The 20,231-nt window shown below is 57.5% G+C and overlaps 3 protein-coding genes across 5 annotated transcripts; 2 read left to right on the top strand and 1 right to left on the bottom strand.

Annotated features, from left to right (window-relative positions):
• Window positions 1-4,339: 4,339 nt before the first annotated feature.
• On the top strand, window positions 4,340-11,787 carry NHSL2 (NHS like 2). 3 transcript variants are annotated; one of them, XM_042825452.1, is made up of 7 exons: window positions 4,340-5,235; window positions 5,833-5,969; window positions 6,133-6,337; window positions 7,148-7,228; window positions 8,230-10,341; window positions 10,441-10,573; window positions 11,042-11,787. In XM_042825452.1, the coding sequence occupies exons 1-7, from the start codon at window positions 4,989-4,991 to the stop codon at window positions 11,343-11,345; spliced, it is 3,219 nt and encodes a 1,072-aa protein (XP_042681386.1). In that variant the 5' UTR covers window positions 4,340-4,988; the 3' UTR covers window positions 11,346-11,787. The 3 variants fall into 3 exon arrangements, with proteins under 3 accessions (XP_042681386.1, XP_042681385.1, XP_042681387.1); XM_042825451.1 differs by having other exon boundaries at window positions 7,097-7,228; XM_042825453.1 differs by lacking the exon at window positions 7,148-7,228 and having other exon boundaries at window positions 4,342-5,235.
• Window positions 11,788-13,182: 1,395 nt separating this feature from the next.
• On the top strand, window positions 13,183-13,838 carry PIN4 (peptidylprolyl cis/trans isomerase, NIMA-interacting 4). Its single transcript, XM_042825339.1, has 4 exons — window positions 13,183-13,234; window positions 13,329-13,387; window positions 13,465-13,584; window positions 13,661-13,838. The coding sequence occupies exons 1-4, from the start codon at window positions 13,198-13,200 to the stop codon at window positions 13,817-13,819; spliced, it is 375 nt and encodes a 124-aa protein (XP_042681273.1). The 5' UTR covers window positions 13,183-13,197; the 3' UTR covers window positions 13,820-13,838.
• Window positions 13,839-15,609: 1,771 nt separating this feature from the next.
• On the bottom strand, window positions 15,610-20,067 carry ERCC6L (ERCC excision repair 6 like, spindle assembly checkpoint helicase). The gene has a single exon (XM_042825338.1). The coding sequence runs from the start codon at window positions 19,967-19,969 to the stop codon at window positions 16,271-16,273; it is 3,699 nt and encodes a 1,232-aa protein (XP_042681272.1). The 5' UTR covers window positions 19,970-20,067; the 3' UTR covers window positions 15,610-16,270.
• Window positions 20,068-20,231: the final 164 nt, after the last annotated feature.

The following is a 20,231-nucleotide window of genomic DNA, read 5'->3' as shown; positions in this document are numbered from 1 at the left end:
CGTGTGGCAGAGGCCTGCACTTGCTGGCCCCGGAGCTGGGACCTGCCCAGGTGGGGAGCCTATCCCTGCACAGCCCCTGGTACCCACAGCCCCCTTCTCCCACTGCCCATGAGGGTGGTGGGTGTCTGGTTGGGTCTCACAGCACAATGCGGGCAGAACCCCCAGCAAATCTGCACAGGGTGTTTGGGGGGACCGTGGGGGCAACCGAGCTGCCCTCGAAATAGGTGGGTCCAACAGGCAGGACCTGCTTGATCACCCCTCTGTCCCCACATGGCTGGCCCGGGCAGTTCCACAACCCTTCCAGACACTCGTCCCCTCCCAGCACCCCATCCCAGCACCTGGGAATGCTGAAAACATGGGGCATGAGAGCTGGCAGTGCTCCGGGGCCGTCCAGAATCCATTGCCTGCAGGGTCAGGAGCAGTGCGGGGTGCAGTGGGGAGCCCATTCAATTGCTTGGGAGCCACACGAAAATGTGGAGTGATTGTCACAGCCCCAGCGACTGTCACAGCTTAATAATGAGCGGGCAGAGGGGGTGGAAGTACAGCCTGTCTCTGTATCATTTTGCAGCTGCCGTTGCAGCGGGTGTCGCAGCGGAATGAAAAGGGGCAAAGAGAGCCTGGGATGCGAGGGGTGAAGGATGCTGTGCTATGAGGTGCAATGTTGGGGCCCTTCTGGGAAGGCAAAGGGTTGGCAAAGCCATAGAGGAGCTCCCACTTGGCCAACAAGTTGCCGTTGCCCTATTGCCTGTGGGCTGGGGGCTCTCAGGTCACTGTGTTTCAGAAAGCTGTCAGTGGTGGATGCTAAGGAGGTATTCTGACAGGCCAGATAAGGGCCAGGGGAATCTGCTGCCAACTCCCACAGGCTTTTTGCTGGAGCAGCTCTGCTCGGCCCCATCCATCAGGGCCATGTGCAAATGCTGCCTGGGCTGCATGTGCTCTGTGCATCTGTGCTCTGCTTGCATCTGCTGCCTTTGGGGCATCCCATCCCTGAGGTCTACAACTCTGGGGTCTGCAGCAGCACCAGGTGCAAGGGGCTGCCTGTCACCAGCACTCAGGGCTGTGTTCCCATCACTGCTCCCATCCTGGCTCCCATGGGCCTCACACCCCTGGGAACAAGTGGCTGAGCTGCACAGATCCCTGAGGTACGTGGAAAGTGGTCCCTCGTGGCCCAGGGGGCTCCAGCAGCACCCAGAGCAAAGAGCCGACTGCATTCCGAAAGCGGTGCCATGGGAAGGAAGAGAGGACGGGGCCGTACAGTGGGCGGCGGGAGCTGAGTCAAGCAGCCAGTTCCTGGCCGTTTCCTTTTGCTCTGGGCCGCGGACGGGGCAGGTGGAGGCAGCTCGCTCCTCACCGTGTGCTTTGCTGAGTAGCCATGGCCAAGGTGGAGTGGCTCCTCGCGCCGTGGCAGCGCACAGGTAAGGCGCAGGGCTGCAGGGATCGGGTGGCCGCTCAGGCAGGAGGACGCAGAGCCTTGGGACACGGGGTCGGTGCAGGTCCCATCCTCCCTTCCCCAGCATGGCTGCAGCGTGTGCCCTTCTTTCTGCTCCCTGCCCAGCCCAGCCGACCTCAACGCAATGAAGCCGGGGCCGTGCTGAGCTCCACGCCGCTCCGCTGTGGCTGCTTTCAGCTCTCGGGCCCCTTTGTCCCGAGCCCTGGCCGCGTTCCCCTCTCAGCCACTTCCTCGCATTGTCCCGGCCCCATGGAGTGCAAATCCAGCAGGGCACGGGGGAAACGGCGCTTTCCTGCGGGCGCCCGCTCCCAGCACGGGGCCGCAGCCTCCATGCAGGCAGACCCCATCGACTCCCACCCCATGTCCCCGCTTGCCGTGTCCCTGCGCCCGCCTGTCGCTGCACGAGTGGCAGCTGGTTGCTGTGGGGACCGTTCCCAAAGCAGCACGGCACCCCTGCGTGCCCCCACACGTGGAGCTGGGGAGGAGGGACCCCCCGTCCGTCCCTGTTGGGGACCCCTCTGCTCTGGCCCTACATGGGGTGTAGGGTGAAGGAAGGATCCACCTGGAAAAATGGGTCTGTGTCGGTTTTCCTGATGGCGCCTCAGGGCTTTGGCACAGCGTTCACTCTGAACCCTACTGATGGATGGTGGTGTTTCCTGCTCTGCTGCTGGTGCTCTCTCATGCAATGCAGCCTTCCCCTGCACGCTGGGTGACCCCCTCAGCTGCTAACCCACCCACCCCAACAGCTCCTGCAGCGCTGCTGTCAGTGCAAAATCAGCTGACAACATGTGAAACGGGGAGGGTAAGGAGAACCCAGATCTGCAGGAGCAGGCTGCTGCTGCTGTTGCACGTCTCGACCCTGCAGGAGGTGCAGGTGAGGGGTCACAGTGTGGGCACCCACCTAACGGCTTGCAGCCCCCGTGGCCTCACCCCGTGGCACAACATCTGTGGGATGTTGGCACACTCCGTCCCATGCACTCTCTCCTGGTGTGGGGCTCATGGGTGTTCAGTGGGGCTCTGCTCTGTGGGAACGCCGTACGGTGTCCGTGCACAGTGCTGCTGTGTCTCTGCAGGGCTGCTGGCCCGACGGCTCCGAATCCAGCATGGGGTGAGGTGGGACAGCAGGCACTTTGCGTGGTGGCTGCCAGCTCCCACCGCTCGCTATTTTCTCTTCCTCTCCACTCGTTGAGGAGCAGCGTGCACTCTGGCTCCGGCCCATAGGGAATGTCATTGCGCCACGCATCGCGCCGTGTTGGGGCTCTCATCAAAGCATTGCAGAGCATTGCCGGCACTGCAGCACAGCAGAGTTTGGGTCACTGTTGGGATTACTCTCAGCTTCGAGGTGCACCAGGGCTGGATGCTGCTGTGCCAGTGCCTGTTGCCATGGCCGCTCAGCTAACGCTGCCTCTGCTGCTGCTGTTCCATCACTCCTGGGGTGCCTCTGCAGTGCCGGCGCTCCCTGCTTGCTTCAGGAGTGCTGCTTGAGGAAGGGAAGTTTGGCGGCATCATCTCACCGTGGCTTCGCCCCGAATCGAAGCGGCTCTCGATGGCTCTGTCAAACATCTCCCTGTGGATTCGGGGTGCCTGGGCAGTAGGTAAATGCGACTGCTGGTGTGGAGCGGGGTGGCTTGGAGGTGCTGAGGGCAGGCGTGTGCGTTGTGCCCCACATCGGGTGGTGCTTGGGAAGAGCAAAGCCGTGCTCGATGCTGGTCCTAAGGTGGGAGCAAACTCCCCGTGGCTACAGCCCCACACCGCCATCGCCACATCATCCTGAGCCTGAACGCTTGCTCGTGCTCTCTGCAAGCTGTCCCCAATGTCGTGCTGCTGCTGCATGGCCATGCACGCAGATGCTACCCTGGTCCTGAGGTGTGGGGCAGAGCTGTCCCCAGGTGGGACAGAACCCTGGGAGACATCGTGCCTCCTTTGGGTGACCATCCCTCGGTTTCCCCCAGCGGTGAGGCATGCATCAGGGATCCATGGTGGAGCTGAGCACCCTCAGGAGTCCAGAGGGACGGTGCTGCTGGCTCCTTGAGCCACACGGCAGCGCCACGGCGTGATGCCCAGCACTCCGAGCACCAAGGAGCACCACCCAAAGCACCAGGCATTACGTTTGCTCCTACATGCAGCCTGAGCTATGCACACACAGTGCCTGGGTGCTCCTCGTGCAGGTGGGGTGTCACGGTGTCACAGCCTGGGGATGGCTGTGCCCCCCCCCACACACACACACTGCCCAGCTGTGCTTCCGCTTTGCTCAGGGGTGGTTCCAGGTTTCAGAGCTGCCGTTTGCCCACTGGGCTCCAGCTGGCACAGTGGGCCCCCAGGGGTGCCGAGGGGTCCGGGGCGGAGGTAAGGTGCTCTGCTCAGGGCAGGATGTGGTGGAGGAGGGTGTGGGTAGGAGGGCTGTGCTGTATGGGGATCTCCGAGTCCCTGTTGGGTGCCGTGCCGTTCTGCCAGGGGGGTGATACACTGAGCTTGCTCTGTGCACAGCATGCAGCACTTGTGCCAGCACCTCTGTCCTCTTCGGGCATCGTTTGGGAGGCAATGGGAGGAACAAGCATGTTTTCCTGCTGAAAAACAGGGGGCTGTGCTCACCTGGAGCAGAGAAATGCCATCCCTGAACGATGGCTGCTCTGGGCACGGTGCTGCCCCGTGTGCCCCCTCTGGGATGGGATCCTGCAGCTGGGCAAAGCTCAGTGTGATTTCCACGCGCACACCCCGACACCTTTTGGTTGATATGGAAACAAGTCAAATTATTTAAAGGAAAAGACGAAAGGAAAAAAAAAAAAAAAAGGCTTGTGTTAAGGCATGTCGTTATGGTAACACAAATTATAAAAGTAACTAGGCTAGGGAGCAGGCACGCTGCCTTCGGATGCTGGGTGTTGTGCTGGGGGCTGCGGGTAGGGAAGGAGCAGGGGTGATGCTGAGGGCATGCAGGCTGGGATGGTGGTGGCTGCAGAGGGTTCAAATGGAGCAGAAGGGGGAACCCAGCAGGGAGGTGCTGGGCACTGAGGCTGCCATGGTGCAGTCATCCTTCAGCAAAGCCGCAGAGCTGCTTGCTCTGCACGCTGGGGTGGGGTTGAGGGTGCTGAGGCTCTCGCTGGGGACAGCACCCACAGCACAGGGATGAGGGGAAGCGTTTGCCACGCAGGAAGCGGGGCTGGGTGTGCGCTGCCTGCACCCCGGGGCCACCCAGCAGCCCGCAGCCTCTTCCCACCCTTTCCTGCCAAATGCGAGTTACTCTCGGGCGATGCTGGTGGATGAAGTGCAGCAAAATGTGCCGTGTCCCCTCGCCCCCTCCCTTTAGGCTGTGGTTTCTGCTCTCCTGCAGCAAGGAGGTTGCTTCACCGTTGCCCTTCCTGCACCCGACAGCAGCTGTGCAATCACCCAGGGCGGTGGGTTGATTTCTTCCTTCCTCAATTTCTCTCTGCTCCTTGCCTGGCTCTGGCCGCCCACAGAAGCGTGTCCAGCGCCTGCAGCAGCGACGGGCTCTGCTCTTGTCTGACACAGCCACATCCCCAGCCCTGCGTTGCTGGATGGGATGGGTGCGCTGTGCTGCCTCAGCACCGGCCCCAAACCCTCAGCAGCACTCACAGGAAGCGCAGTCCCTCACTTCCCTCTTGTTCTGCTCGTAGCCACCTCTAACCTGGACTTGGAGAGCAAGAAAGCCGCCCCCACCAAGCTGTCATGGCAGCAGCCAGTGAACGTCTTCCTGGCTGCCGGCCGCCCGCCCGGCATGGAGCAGCTGCACCAGGAGGCTCAGCTCAACCTGCAGAGCCTGCTGCAAGGTACTGGGGCATTGCTGGGTACGGCTCTGGGTCTGCTGCACCGAGGGCACCTCCGAGCTGCTCCGTGCACCTTGTGGAGCTGTGACATCCCAGCCTGCGGCAGCCCGTTCTCTGCTCTGTCCCCAAAGCCCTGCACCCAGCAGAGCCACCGTGGCCCTGAGCTGTGCCTGGCACTGCCTACGAGGAGCGTGGGGCCGGGTAATGGAATCAGCGTGGCTGCTGATCTTGTTTCCTCCCAATTTCTCCATCGCGACGTCACGCGGCCTCAGATCAGATGCTTTACAGGCATCGATTAGATCAGCAGCCTGGCCTTCCCCCAGCTCGTAATCTCATTACGGCAGCCCGAGTAGAGCTGGTTTCCGCACTAGGCTGTAACGACCAGCGCTAATTAGCTCAACAATCACAGGACGGGAGATGGGGAGTGCTGGCCATCCCCAGCCAGGCTCCCAGCCCCCTGGGAGCTGCAGCTTTCCCAGCCCCGGCCCCGCTGCAGGGCCCTGCACTCCCCTTCCTGCACCTCGAGCAGGACAGGCAGACACAGCCTAGAGACAGACACTGGTGGCTGGAGTAGGATCCAACTGGCTGTTTCCCTTGCAGAGGAGTATGAGGAGCAGTATGCTGAGAGCAGAGTGACTGGGCAGACCTTCCGTGCCGCCGGCCACCCACCTCCCAGCACCCCTACGGAGCCCTCACCCCGTTCCCTGCCCTCCAAGCGCCTCGAGTTCGTGCTTATGGTGAGTCCCAGGGCCGCGGTGGGGACAGACCTTTGTGCCTGAGCTCTCTGTGGGGTGGCAGGATGTCAGCTGGGGATGATACGTTGGCACAGCATTGCACAGCAAGATGGGGGGTGGCCCTTTCTGTCCTTTCTGTCGGGCTGATTCATGCTTTTCCCCGCAGCCCCCGAGCCGGCGAGCCGATGAGGAGGAGAGCAGCAGTGCCAGCACGCTGGGCGTGAGACCACCCGACATCTCCCTGAGCCTCCCCACCACCCCCGACAAGCAGACAGCCTGGCCCAGGGCCTTCCCCCTGCCCACCGTGGAGGAGAAGCAGTGGCACCAGTCCTGCTCTGTGCAGACTAACGTGGTCCCCATCAATGTCTCGGGTAAGGCACCAGCCACGCGTGGTTGCTGGGGGAGAGGTGATGGAGCTGAGCTGGCACCTGGGAAGGATGCTCCCAACGGGATGCTGGGTGGTGGGAGGGCGGGCTGAGAGCCCGTGTCCCCGCCGGCCACGTGGGGACAGCAGGGGACAGCAGCGGCATGCTTGCGTGCGTCATTCCCTGCCATCTCTCCTGCCATCTGCAGCTCCGTGTGTCCGATCCATGCCACCAGCCGGTCTCTTGTTTGTGCCGTGCTGCCCTGCCAGCCGGTTCTGTTGTCACCTTGGCTCTCACCGTGCTCCGTCTGTCCATCCATCCATCCGTCTGTTCTTGCAGGGCCGCAGCTCCCAGACACCCCATGAACACGTTCAGCCACTGATCGTGTCCCTCAGTGCCACATCCCCACAGCTCTCAAATGCCTCTAAGAGCAATGCCCCCCCCCTCCCCACACCTCCCTGTGCCAGTGCATTATCACTTTTCCAGAGAAGAAATCTCTGCTAATACCCAACCTGACCTTCCCCTGGCACAGCTTAAGGCCACCACCTCTCATCATTTCATGCATCCCACCTCCATCGCAGCAGCAGCTCCGCGTTCCCGCAGCCGGCACCACCCACCACATCTCACAGCACATGGCTCACCACGTCCTCCATCCCCCGCCACCCACTCCCTGCTGCAGCAAGCCAGGGGACAGCCGTGGTGCCGCAGGTGGCCGTGTCCTCCTGGCCGCAGCAATACGGTACGGCGTGTTTGTTTTGGCTACAGGGCAGCACTTTGCTAGGCACGCGAGTGCTCGTCACTCCCTGTTTAACACAGAGACCGCGATGAACCCCAAGTCCACCCTGCGGCGTAGACGGACCGTTATCGGATTCCCTAACATGTCCCTGCGAGACCAAGGTGACAGCAAGAACCGCGCAGCCACCCCGGGGGGCTGGGACACCCCGGCCGTGGGGGTGTGAAGGCCACCAAGGAGACCCCCTGTGCACAGCTGGGGTCCTGGGCATGCTGGTGACGCTTGGCCTGGCACTGGAGCTGGCATGTGTTGGGGGACACCGCCATGCCCCAAGTCAGGGTGCTTACAAGGAGTGAAGGATGCTGAGATCCAACCTGGCCCTGTGCCCTTCCTCGCGGGCAGTAGGCAGACCCCACGCCACTGTGATGAGGGTGCTGGCATGGTGAGGGTGCTCAGAGCATCCCTGGCGTGGCCATGAAGCAGTGCTTGATCCTATCAGTGCAGCATCTGTCCCAGCTCTTGGGCATCGCAGTGCTGACCGCAGGAAAGGTTCTTCATAAGTATGTGGGGACCGGAGGTAGAGAAATCACAGCACCAAGAGAAGTTCTCACTGGGCAGGAGGAAGGCTTTTCCCTGTGACGCTGGCCAGCCACTGGGGACAGGACCCCAGTGAGACTCCTCCTGTGGAGTAACTCAGAGTTCAGCTGATCACAGCCTTGAGTCCCTGTCTGGCTGTGTGTGGTACCCTGGCACTGTTCCCACTGGACTGCTCTGAGATGAGGAAGGGCTGTGAGCCCAGGGGGTGATGCCCACCACAGAACAGCACTGGGGCAGCACTTTGGTCCCTATGGGGGTACTGCCTCTTGCATGGAGGCTCCCGCCCCAGTTAAACTGTCCACACACCTCATGGCACATCTCAAATCCCAGCACAGGTGCTAACCAGGCTGGGACTGTCCCCAGCTGGCTGCTGCCCACCCAGTAGAGGGGAACATCTGGGGTCAACCCTTCTCTTGCAGTCAGCTGGGACACACTGCATATGCAGGCAAGGATGCAGTCCAAAGCTGGGCCATAGGGTGGGAACGGTCCTACATCCAATAGGGAAGGATGGTGGCCGTGATGCCCAGGGCAATGCCAGCCCACGCTCACCCCACTTTTGTCCCCACAGGCAGCACCAACGGCCCTGCGCACACCACACACCCCCCCATCGCCGAGTCCCTGTCCTGCAGCTTTGAGACCGCGGGTGGGAGGAAGCCCTCCCAGCAGACCAGCCCCCGCCAGCCGCTCTCTGCCCCGCTGAGGAAGACCTTCAGTGATCTCGGGGGCACGCTGCAGGCACGCTGCTGCCCACCGCCATCCTCCATGGACAACGCGGCCACCCCCAGCACCTGCAACGGACCACAGGGCTCCTCTTTTCCCCCACCTTGGGGTGCCAATTCCTTAGGATACACCACCCCCCCCAGCCCTGCTGCCGGCCACGAGGTCTCACCAGGCAGCTCCGCCATGGGCTCACCCACCGGCACCGAGCGGGCCGCCTCCTTCTTCATCGCTCAGGAGGAGCATGTGGGGAGCGCTGGGCCCAGCTCCTTCTCCGCCACGACTCCTGAGTCTCCTCCTGGCGCTGGGGGCATCCGGAGGTGTGATGGCCAAGAAGCCAGGGTGAACTTTTCACCCACAAACAAAGAGCCGGAGCCGGCACCGGAGCCATCGCGCTTAGGGGTGGAGCGGGGAGGGTGCCGCTTCCGCGAGCGCTCGCTGTCGGTGCCCACCGACTCGGGGTCCCTCTGCTCCGTGGACATTGCTTACGCCGAAGCCCGGCGAGGCAGCACCAACTGTGCCCTGGGCTACCCCAGCGCCGGCTCCGAGGGCAGCACCAGCACTGATAACATCTCGCTCGGGCCGGAGCCGGACGGGCAGCGGCGGCGGCGCTCCAAGAGCATTTCCCTTAAGAAGGCCAAGAAGAAGCCCTCGCCGCCCACCCGCAGCGTCTCACTGATCAAAGAAGGGCAGGACAGCCTGGCTGCCCTGGGGCTGCCCCATGATCAGAGACCCAAGAGCCTGTGCATCCCGCTGGAACCTGCTGGGCACCGGGTGGTGCATGCAGACCCCCAGGGTAGAGAGCCCGACAGCCCAGCTGCCCCCGGCCAGTGGTACATGGCAGACTGGAAGAATGGTGAGCCCTACCGCTCCCTCTCCGGCTCCAGCACAGCCACAGGGACTACAGCCATTGAGTGTGTGAAGGCACGGGGCAGCTCCGAGTCCCTCATGTCCCCCTCTATCTCCAGGGCCACAACACCCTCCCAGCTCTCAGCAGAGGCTGACCTCAAAACCTCGTCCCCGGGCAGGCCCGCAGGGCTGATGTCCCCATCCAGCGGGTACTCCAGCCAATCAGAGACCCCCACACCCACCGTCCCCACCTCAGCCATCCTCGGGCACTCACCACACCAGGTGCGGGTGAGGCCGCTGGTTCCCGAGAGGAAGTCCTCGCTGCCCCCCACATCCCCCATGGAGAGGAGTCCCAAATCCAGGCTGTCCTTTGAGCTGCCGCTCACACCGCCCGCCCACCTCGACCTCTCGGGGCTGAAGATCTCCTTGAAGGGGAAGACCAAGGTCAGCCGGCACCACTCCGACTCCACCTTCGGCACCAAGCTGGTCCAGAAGACCAGTCCCATCCAGCCCATCATGCCCGTGGTCACCCAGTCCGACCTGCGCTCTGTGCGTCTGCGCTCCATCAGCCGCTCCGAGCCAGAGGACAACACTGACGGCCCAGAGCATGCGGAGGAACTGCCACGTATCCCCTGCCCGGGGCCGGAGAGGAAAGTGAAGCCGCCGGTAGCGGAGAAACCACCGTTGGCCAAGCGGCCCCCGTGCATCCTGCCCAAGCCCGTGGTCCTGCGGGAGGAGGGTCCCCTGTCCCCCACATCCCCACCAAGCATCACCACCAAGGACAGCCTGATGCTACGGAAAGGGGAGCCATGGAGGGGCCCGGGGCAGCCTCGGCGGCTCTCGCAGGGCAGCCTGGAGGACAAACCGCGGCCAGAGGCAGAGCGCAGGAAGGCCAAGGTGCCGCCGCCGGTGCCCAAGAAGCCCAGCGTGCTCTACCTGCCGCTCACCCCAATCCCGGTGCAGCAGGCGGGGGGTGCAGGGGACCCGGCGCCCACCCCCAGCCCCATCATCACGCTGGATTCAGAGCCCAGCTGCTGCCAACCTGACGCTGATGGCGCAACACCCACTGAGGTCCCAGGCACGGCGCAAGCTGGCGAGACCCCCTCGGAGCAAGGTGAGGGTGCGCCTGCTGCTCTGTGCGGAGAAGGGGGCCGGGGGATCCCTCTCCATCATCCCATGTATTTCATGGCTGTCTTCTCCTCCCTGCAAGCAGGCAGTTCGTCTGAGGCTGGCACAGAGGAGAAGAGCTTCGCCAGTGACAAGACGGCCGACTCCATCGCTGAGGAAGACGATGATGTCTTCATGGCATCCCGCACCACAGAGGATCTCTTCACTGTCATTCACAGGTAGAAAGAGCGCTGTGGTGGGCACAGCCCCTCGAGCCCACCCTCGGAGGGGTTGTTGTTGCCTTATGCACTCCTGAGGATGTAAGGAAGGAATTTTTTACAATGAGGGTGGTGAGGCACTGGAACAGATTGCCCAGAGGAGCTGTGGATGGCTCACACGTATGCTAAGCACAGAATCACAGCATCATTTGGTTGGAAGGGGTGTTAAAGATCCTCCAGTCCAACACCCTGCTGTCGGCAGGGACACCTCCCACTGGGTCAGGTTGCACCAAGCCCTGTCCAGCCTGGCTTTGAGCACCTCCATCCTGCCCCAGCAGAGCAGGGTGGGTGCCGTGCTCCTCCCCCCTTACGCTCTGCCCTTTGCCCCTTAGGCACTGCCCTTCCCATTGCTATAGGAAATCAACCCATCCAAAGCAGTGGCAGCTCCTGCCTGGGACTGCTCCCACCACACATCTCTTTGGTGTTTAGGTCCAAGAGGAAGGTTCTGGGGCGGAAGGAGCCAGGCGACAGCTTTAGCAGCCGGCCCAATTCCCACTCTCCCGTGAAGACGTCAGGCTCACCAACCAGTGAGTCTCCTGCAGCAGCAGTGAGCACCGGGAAGTCCTCCAGCAGGAATGAAGATTTTAAGGCTCTGCTCCAGAAGAAGAGCAGTAAAACCAGCAGCGGTTCCCGGCCATCTGCAGCTGAACTGCTCAAGACCACAAATCCACTGGCTCGGAGGGTCATGATGGAGTTTGCTCCTGAGCTAGATGGTGCAAACAGCCAGCCCTAAACCTGCACAGAGCCTTCTGGCCACAAAGGGCTCGGGTTGGTGCAGATGGAGCCGTGCTGCGGGCAGTAGCTTTAGGCACTCAGGTCACTGCAGAAGGGATGTCCCGGCTGCCCCACTGGGGCTTCTTTCGTGCTTTCATTTCTTCCTTGGCGAATCCTCTTTGGTTCCTCTCCAGTGGGAGAGTTGCTGGCAGAGAAGCAGTGTTGGGACCTGAGGCCCCCATGTCCCTGCTGCGCTGCTGGCAAGAGGGGAGAGGCAGACATGCAGCACTCTAGTGGGGACTGGGACCTGGCACCTCCTGTGCCACTGGGACAGCAGCTCCTGCTGCTCAGGAACACAGCAGGACTGCAGCTCCAGGCACCTCCCAGCACCCACAACAAAGCTAGCTTGAAACTGTTTGGTCACTCGGCATGTGGTACTTTAAACGGCTTTTTCTAATGCACAATGGTGATGATGTTTTATTCTCTTTCCTTTGACGTTGTGCCATCAGTTTCCCAGGCAAAAGTCCCAGGTTTTGAGTTCAGCTGGAAATGTGGAGATTTACTTTGGAGGTCGGTTGGACAGGAGGTTGCTTTGGAAGAGCCACAGACCATTCCTGCTCATCATCCAAAGCTTCCTCCCTGCTGCACGGGGAGCAGGCGCCTGCTGTCTGCAGCCTGTGCGGTGACCTCAGGCCCCTCGAAAGCCCCTGACAATGCTGCATTCCAGAGAGTTCTTCAGCCCTCAGTGCAAACACAGACTTTCCCTCCCCACCTCTGCCATCAGACTGAAGCACCCTGCAGAAGCCGGGTAGTCTTGTGCCTCCTGCAGACATCTACAGCTCCCATTGCTGGAGTTCCTACAGCTGCTGGCCAAACCCAGCCAGCTGTTGGGATGCAGGGCTGTGCTTTGACCCTCACTCACAGGACTCCTGCAGTTTCCCAGTTTCTGTGCCTGGGGCTGCACCCCACTGCTGTCCCTGTACTGCTGGCACTGCCACCATCCCCCTGACACAAACAGGACCCCACACACCATGTGCTGGGACTGCAGCAGAAGCCACAGTGAGGAGCAGTGGGGCAAGGACAGCCGGGGGGTGGGGGCTGAGCAGAAACACCATCTCTCTTCTTCCTCAGGGCAAGAAAAGGCCAGACAGCAACTAGCAGAGAAACACAGAGTTAAGAAAGTTTGTGCTTTATTACTTCCCCTATCTGCAAGCTCCCAAGTACCCCAGCCTCCCTGAATCGGGGCAGAGCAATGGGGCCAGGGCTGAGCAGCAGTGGGGCACAGCCCCAGGGGCCAGGGTTGGTTTGGAGACCCTGTGCCCTCCCCTGGAGCACCACCTCTGTGGATGTGCCCTGCGCTGAGCTCAGAGAGGCTCTGCTGAGCTCAGAGAGGCTCTGCTGTCCTCAGCTGTTTGTTTTGAACCCCTCCTGTTACTCGCACTTGCTCCCTTCCCTCTCAAGGATGGCAGATTTCAGCGTTAAGTTAGGATCTGAAGTTAAGTCAGGCTGAGAAACTCAGGAAAAGAAAGAATTTTAAAAAAAAAAAAAAAAAAAAAGAAAAAACAAAACAAAACAAACCAAAAACAACCCAAACCGACTCTAAGATATCTCCATGGTTCATCCAAACCCTGCGGGGAGGTGGAAACGAGAGGGCAGCGGACATCACAGTACCACGTGCAGGCCCAGGGACCGGGGGCGAGCCCAGGGACCGGGGGCAGGCCTACGGATTCGCGGCAGGCCTAGGGGTTGGGGGGCAGGCCTAGGGAACGGGGGCGGGCCCAGGGCCCGAGACAAGGGGCGGGCCCAAGGCCCCGGGGCGGGTCGCTGCGCAAGGCGTGCTGGTCGGCGTTGAGTGTGGCGGTGCTGTGGTTATGGCTCCGAAGGGGAAAGGCGGCAAGGCGGGCAAGGGTGAGCGGGGCCGGGGAAGGGAGGCCTGCAGAGCGGCCCGGGTGCCGGTACCGGCGCTTGGAGGACCGGCCCGGTTTCATGGCGCTGTTTGCAGGCGGTGAGAGCGGCGAGGCCGGGGCCCGGGGCCCGAAGGGCGGCGGCAGCGCCGTGAAGGTGCGTACCGGTTCTCCCTCCTTGCTTTCGGGGCTGGCGGCTGTCGCAGCCCGTCACGGCCCCCTCCTGCCTCTCAGGTTCGGCACATCTTGTGCGAGAAGCACGGCAGAGCCATGGAAGCCATGGAGAAGCTGAAGGCCGGGGTGCGCTTCAGCGAGGTGGCCTCGCAGTACAGCGAGGACAAGGCCAGGCAAGGGGTAAGGCTGCTCCTGGCCGAGCGCTGCCCTCGGCGGTGAGAGGTCTGCAGCTTAACCTGGCCGTTCCTTCCTCCAGGGAGACTTGGGCTGGATGACCAGAGGCTCCATGGTGGGACCTTTCCAGGATGCGGCGTTTGCCCTGCCGGTGAGCAGCATGGACAAGCCGGTGTATACGGACCCCCCTGTCAAAACCAAGTTTGGGTACCATATTATTATGGTGGAAGGCAGGAAATAAAATGTGAATGACCGTTGAATTCATGGCTGCTTGAATTCTGAGCATTTCCCAGGCACGTGGATGTAGGAGCACATTGGTCATAACCAGCAGGTGCTTGGAGACGGCCAGCCATCCCTGCAGGAAGTGCAAATCACAGCCAGCAGAGAATGGGGCCCTGCACAGAGAGAGAAAGTGCTCCCTGAAAAAGGTAAAGGTTGCGTGTAGATGTTGAAATCTGCATCAGCTTGTAGGCCAGCCCCTTGCTTTTCCTGCTACAGAGATGATGTACAGCTGCGAAAGCTCAGGCTGCAAATACAGTCAACCTAGAAAGGGTAAGGGGTTCCCTAGAGCATTTGCTTTTATCCTCACCAGCAAGGATGCAGGCAGCTCAGATGCTACAGGTTCAGCTCCAGAGCTCAGACTTAAAGTGGGAAGAGCCTCCCATTGTAGAGGACAGCTAATGCTACAGCTAGGGCTCAGGGTTGCTGCTGTGGGCAGGCTCCTTGTTCTTTCAGTCAGCAGCCTTTACCAAGGCTGGAGGCACAAAGCAGTAGGAGGAAGGGGGAAGGTGTAAGAGTAGCCCCTCCGAATACAAAATCATCTGTACCTTATCCACTCAAAGCTCAAGGAAGAAGTTGTGTAACTTAGGCTTGAATGAGAGAAGAAAAAGCTAGAGGAAGGCCACTAAATGCCTGTTGCTCCCTCAGTTCACCTACTGCTAGGCATGAAGTACGTGCCTAAAACTTAGTAAGGTGCACCTTGTCCTTCTGGTGAAACTGGATAAATGACAGTGTGACTGATGTGAATGAGATCCCTACCTCTGGCATCTCGGTAATAAACATCCCACTGCACCCATCTTCTGTCTGCTGAAAGACAGACTGGTGCTGTCTTTGCTGCTGGTGAGCATACTGGTGTGTCTGAGGGCTGAGGACAAAACATCAAATAGAACAACAGGTCTTCCCCCCATCAGAGACAATGAAGAGGTGAGGCTGAAATCAGGTCAGGTTTTTCTCCTGCTCTGCTTTAGGGGACATTTGTTTCATTTTGTTGAGAGAACAGAAGGTCTGTACGAGCCAACCAGCGTTTGCAAAGCTCTAGCTCATTAATATTTTGTTATGTAAGGCAGACAGGCCTTTTTACAGCACGAGAGCAGATGCAGCCCCATTTAAGTGATGCTTTATTAATAAACTACTTGTTTCCAGGCTACCAGGGCTTTGTTCTACACCTATTAGCAAAAGCACATTGGTACATCTCCTGTTTGCATTTGGCATGTCACTAGTACAAAGAACTCAAATTCCCATACCCAGGCCAAATTTAACTCACTGTGGTGGCAGAGGGGGAAGTCAGGCTAGCAAGGCATTGCTGAGAGCCAGGGTGAGGTTCTTGTAACTTCAAGCTTGAACTGCACTAGGAACTCATTTCAGGTTCATTGTGCTGATAGTACCTCATTAAAAAAATTTCCACAGCTCAGTCAAATGTGGGAAGAGAGTGAGAGGGCCACCTCACCAGAGGAAAAGCAGCGCAAAACTTTAAAGCTGTTGTGTTTTCCTGCTGCCTCTGTGCAACAGCAGGCTTTGATGATACTGCTCAGAGGGAAAGATGAGAGGGAGACTGCAAGGTCAGACCAGAGCCACCTGTGAAGCCCTTGACTCCTCCAGAAATACCCAAAGGTTCAGAATGTTCAGCACCTTGCAGCAGTCAAGCTCTAACAGCTGTTTCCAGTCCTCCTGCAATCTCCCAGCTACGTAACTCTTCTGCAGCAATAGTGGGATGGCAGGAGTTGGAGCACAAGGTTTTCTGTGATGCTGTGCTTTGGTGCTAGACCTGACACCAGGTAGGTGTTTGCTGCTATAAATCTTCCAAGTAATGGAGGCCAGCACGCCATCTCCCCCCCACCCCAGGATGTGCATTGTCAGACCAGATAAATCCAGGTGGTGGCAGTTCTGTGCTCTGCTTTACACCAAGCACTCGGTGTGCTCAAAAAGCAGGGCATGGTTCAGGTAGGGAAATGGACTTTATTTTACATTGAGAAGGGGAGGGACTGCAGCATTTGGAATTTAGACCGCAGTAAGCTGCTGTGGAACCACGCCTTCAGCTTTGTGAGATTCTCTCCTGCCAGAAGAAAAACTGAAGGCTGGAAACACAAATCCAGAGCTGCATTTGGGTATAAAGATATGCATTTTAATTAAGTGAACAGGAACGTGAACTTTCATCTTAGTGAACTGGGTCCACAGTGAAACCCCTTTCCCAGCACCTAAAATGTGACAGTTTTATACACGACAGGAGGAGTTGCTGGATTTGCTCACTAAGCACGACTGAAAGTTTCACAACATGAAAGAAATATAAATTGCAGCCATCAGTCTTAAGTTAAAAAAAAATAATCACTGTAGTTCAGACAAGTATTTTGTGAAAAAAGTTAAACTACTTAACAGAGGTACGCATATTTCATAAGACTGTTCAAAGGTTTACGTTTCATTTCTGGGCTAGCTGTCTATACAAGTTTAGAGTCATAAGCATAATTTCAGGATCTCCACTTTTTATGTCAAGAGCTTGCAGGAAACAGTTCAGTGCCTCTTGTAGTTTTCCATTGTCCTTCAGATTCTTCCCTCTGTCCACCAAGGTACTGTAATTACCTGAGGGGGCAGAGAAACTCTGATCGACAGGGACGCTTTCCTGGGTGCAGTACTCCAGCTGCTCACCTGACTGAAGCTCTGCATCACCAGTGGATTCCTCCTGAGATGAGTCGGTCTCATCTTCAGACTGCGTACCCTCTGTACGGAAGGACTCTCCAGTTGAATTAAGTGTTTCTCCAGCAGGTTCTTCTTCAGGCTCAGCAGACTCCCCACTACACTCTTCTGCTGCTTCTTCTGCAAAGCCTTCTTGCTCCTCATCGCTGTTTTCTTCTTCATCTGTGCTTCCCATGATTTCACCAATATCCTCAACTTCATCCACCACCTTGTTGATGAGAGATCTCCTGGAAGCTGTAGACCTGTTACTGCTGTTAGTTAATTTGGGAGAAAAGAGGGCTTTTGCTATACTTCTGTCATCCTTAGGAGTAGATGCACTAATTCCTTCTATAAATTGATGCAGAGGGCTGTTCAGGGGAGAGGACCTTTTATCAAACTGCTCTTCCTCCAGGTTCATAACAAAACAGTCCTCGTCCTCACTATCTGAAACAATTCTTCTCTTGTGCTTCTTTCTACCTGAAACGAGGATGGCGCTGCCTTCCTCTGATGCTTCACTCCCTTGCAAAGAATTATTTGGATCTTCTTCAGCTGTGTGACAGGGGTTTCCAGAGTTGCCATTCTCACTTAAGCAGGTTTTTGCTGGTGATTTACACAGACTTTTTGCTTTTAGTTGGAAGTCCTCATCTTCTGGGTGCTCCGTTGATCTCTCCCCATTTGAGGCATCCTGCAATCCACCTTCAGACTCCTCCAGGACCAGATTGAAGTCAACTTGATCCTGGAGAGAAGGCACAGACATATCCTCCAAACTGGTTTCCACCACATGATACTTCTGGTCCTCAGCATGGACTTCTGGTAAAACATCTGATAAATCTGGTGGTGGGGCTGACAAAGCTAGCTCAGAAACATCATTCTTCTCTGTGTCTGAGACAGCAAATGAGTCAAGTGCCTGATCTGCCATTTCTGTATCTCGTAACCTTTTGAGATCATCAGCCATAACAGATTGGTTAGAAGAGTGCTGAAAAGGCTCAGACAGGCCATTCCCAGCCTCAGTCAAGCTATCTGGATTTATGTGATAAAGAGAACATCGTTTCTGTTTAAGAATTTGAGTCTCTTTATCAAGTGGACCAAGTCCAGGTGATAGTGGTACACTGTTTAAGTCCAGATTTTGTTCAGATTCTTGTATATTGGGCTGTTCCATTTTCTTGCTGCTAGTAACTGGCTCTAAGTCCATACCAGATGTCTCTTGTGCCAGTTTCTCTTCACCTAACTCAATAGTCAGATTTGTCATCTTAGAGCTGACATCAAGAACCTGGACTTCCATGTCCTCTGTAAGATCAATAACTTTGTCATTTTCACCTTTATCGGCTGCTGGCGGTGAAACAAAGTTATTGATATTGTTCAACCCAGGAGATCTCTTCTTTGACTGCGAAGCCAGTTCTGGTGGTCTTGACCACGTCTCCTCAGCAGCATTTCGGATCCCTTCCATCCTCACATCTCTAAGCTGAGACTCTAACTGAACCAGCTCGTGGGCCTTCTGTACCCTCTGTTGGATGTACTGATGGGCTTCCTCACTCTCAGCCTGCTCCTCGTGGGTCACTTCCCTTGTAAATATTAAGTCATGATCGGATATGCCAAACATTTCCAGGGAGTGCAAATAAGCAATGTGCTCATCCAGCTGCACATCGGTCTGTCTTTGGGTGGCATGCAAAGACTGCAGCTGGATCTGAGTTGTGGATGTTCGTGTATCTTCTAATGTGAAAAGCTCCCTTAGTTCCTGTTTGGAGAAATACCTGAATGGGTTCTTTTTGTCACCTGTAGTCTGTCTTATTAATGAATCCTTAAATACTTGCCGCCTATATATTTTCTCTTCCACTGTACCACAGGTAATTAGCCTGTAAATCACCACGTTCTCTTTCTGCCCAATCCTATAAGCTCTATCTACGGCCTGAGCATCTGTAGCTGGATTCCAGCTGGGATCAAAGATCACCACTCGGTTGGCTGCTGTTAAGGTGATACCAACGCCACCAACCTGTGTCGTCAGCAGAAACACAGAGTAGTCCCTGTTACTCTGGAAGGCACTGATGCGCTTCTCCCGTTCTGTTAGGTGGGTCACTGTTCCATCAATGCGCATGATCTTAAATCGTCTGCTAGACAAAACTCGCTCGATGATATCCAGCATTTTCCTCGACTGTGAGAACACCAGCGTTCGGTGCCCCTCCTCCCGCAGTCTCTCTAAGAGTCCTAAAAGAAATAGCATTTTCCCAGACTCCTGGATCAGGGTCTCATCAGACAGATGATCTATTTTGTTGGCACCTGAAAGTACAGCTGCTTCACTCCCGTGATCCTGCTCCAAGTGCTCCTGTCCATCTAAGTCCAGCTGGGTACATGCTCTTGCAGACAGAAGCCTGGGATGGTCACACAGCTTCTTCAAGACAGTCAGCTCAGCCAAAGGTGATCGGGTTGTTGTCAGCAATTCTTTCACGTGATCTAGACAGAGAAAGTTCCTGTAGATTTTTTCCTGCACTGGTGCCAAGTACACCCACACAACAAAGTCATTTTTCCTAGTAAGAGATGGCATGACAGGGGCACTAGGCTCACGTGGATCCTCAGGAAGAGGAGTGTCTGATTTCTCAGTGTGATTTTTTTTAATATCATCTTTAGTCCTTCTGAGGAAATACGGCTTTATAATTGTCATTAGGTTCTCAGATATCTTAAGTCCCAGCGCTTTCTCGCCTGCAGTTGCATCCTTCTCCCTGGCCCTAGTAATAGGATTCTCGTACTCCATTCTAAATGTTTTGGCTGTTCCTAAGAGAGAACCCTGGCATGCAAAGTCAAACAAGGACCACATTTCCTGCAGGTTGTTCTGCAGCGGCGTGCCTGTGAGGAGGAGACGATGCTTGGCAGGAATTGCATACACACACTTTGTTGTTTTGTTAGACGGGCACTTGATTTTGTGTGCTTCGTCAAGGATGATGTAGTCCCAGATAAAGTCCTGCCCGTGGCAGCTGGCAAGTTGCTTCCAGTTGTTAACGAGCATCTGGTAGCTTGTGATGACAATGCCATTCTTCCTCTGGATCTTCTCCAGGTTCCTGGTGCGCTCTGTCTTGCTCGTGCCATGGAACTCCTTGACACGCAGACCAGGGGTCCAGCGAGCAAACTCAGCCAGCCAGCTGCTGATCAGAGTGGTGGGCACGATGAGCAGGACGTGCCGGATGAGCTCGCTGTCAAACATGCCTGAGAGGAAGGCGATGATCTGGATGGTCTTCCCCAGGCCCATATCATCAGCCAGGATCCCTCCAGGTCGACCCTCCCGGTGCAGGCGGTACAGGAAGGCAACTCCCTCCCGCTGGTGCTGGAAGAGCTTCCCGTGCATCTCCCCGTAGAGCAGCAGGCCACTGCCACACACATCCACAAAGTTGCCATCATCGTCTTCCTCCTCCGCTGTGGCCGCCAGCTCTGCCAACGCTGCCTCCAGTCGTTGCATGCGGCCCCGCAGCTTCTCACTGGGGCGGATGGCGGCCGCCTGCCGGAACAGCTGCAGGGCCAGCTCCAGGTCCCCACTGCCTGCTGCCTCCTTGGCATCAATCACCAGCCTGCAGGAGCACCGTTAGCACTGAGGTTGAGCCCCAGCCCCGCTCCTGCCCACAGCCCGCAGTCCCCCAGCATTCCCATAACCCTTCACAGAATCACAGACTCATAGGGGTTGGAAGGGACCTCCAGACATCATCGAGTCCAACCCCCTGCCA

The sequence above is a fragment of the Centrocercus urophasianus genome, unplaced genomic scaffold (genome assembly GCF_019232065.1).
Source record: "Centrocercus urophasianus isolate 14NV4802_14NV808 unplaced genomic scaffold, USGS_Curo_1.0 seq_24, whole genome shotgun sequence".
Taxonomy (NCBI): Eukaryota; Metazoa; Chordata; class Aves; order Galliformes; family Phasianidae; genus Centrocercus; species Centrocercus urophasianus.
The sequence above is the reverse complement of the archived record's forward strand: the minus strand, read 5'-3'. Positions and strand labels throughout refer to the sequence as shown.

Bases quoted from the DNA above. Each gene is read 5' to 3' on its own strand.
- NHSL2 (XM_042825451.1), top strand. From the start codon at position 4,989: ATGGGTGCGCTGTGCTGCCTCAGCACCGGCCCCAAACCCTCAGCAGCA. The intron at 5,236-5,832 runs GTACTGGGGCAT...TTTCCCTTGCAG, and splicing joins CCTGCAGAGCCTGCTGCAAG to AGGAGTATGAGGAGCAGTAT. The intron at 10,342-10,440 runs GTGAGGGTGCGC...CCCTGCAAGCAG, and splicing joins CGAGACCCCCTCGGAGCAAG to GCAGTTCGTCTGAGGCTGGC.
- PIN4 (XM_042825339.1), top strand. From the start codon at position 13,198: ATGGCTCCGAAGGGGAAAGGCGGCAAGGCGGGCAAGG. The intron at 13,235-13,328 runs GTGAGCGGGGCC...CGCTGTTTGCAG, and splicing joins AGGCGGCAAGGCGGGCAAGG to GCGGTGAGAGCGGCGAGGCC. The intron at 13,388-13,464 runs GTGCGTACCGGT...CCTGCCTCTCAG, and splicing joins GCGGCGGCAGCGCCGTGAAG to GTTCGGCACATCTTGTGCGA.
- ERCC6L (XM_042825338.1), bottom strand. From the start codon at position 19,969: ATGCAACGACTGGAGGCAGCGTTGGCAGAGCTGGCGGCCACAGCGGAG.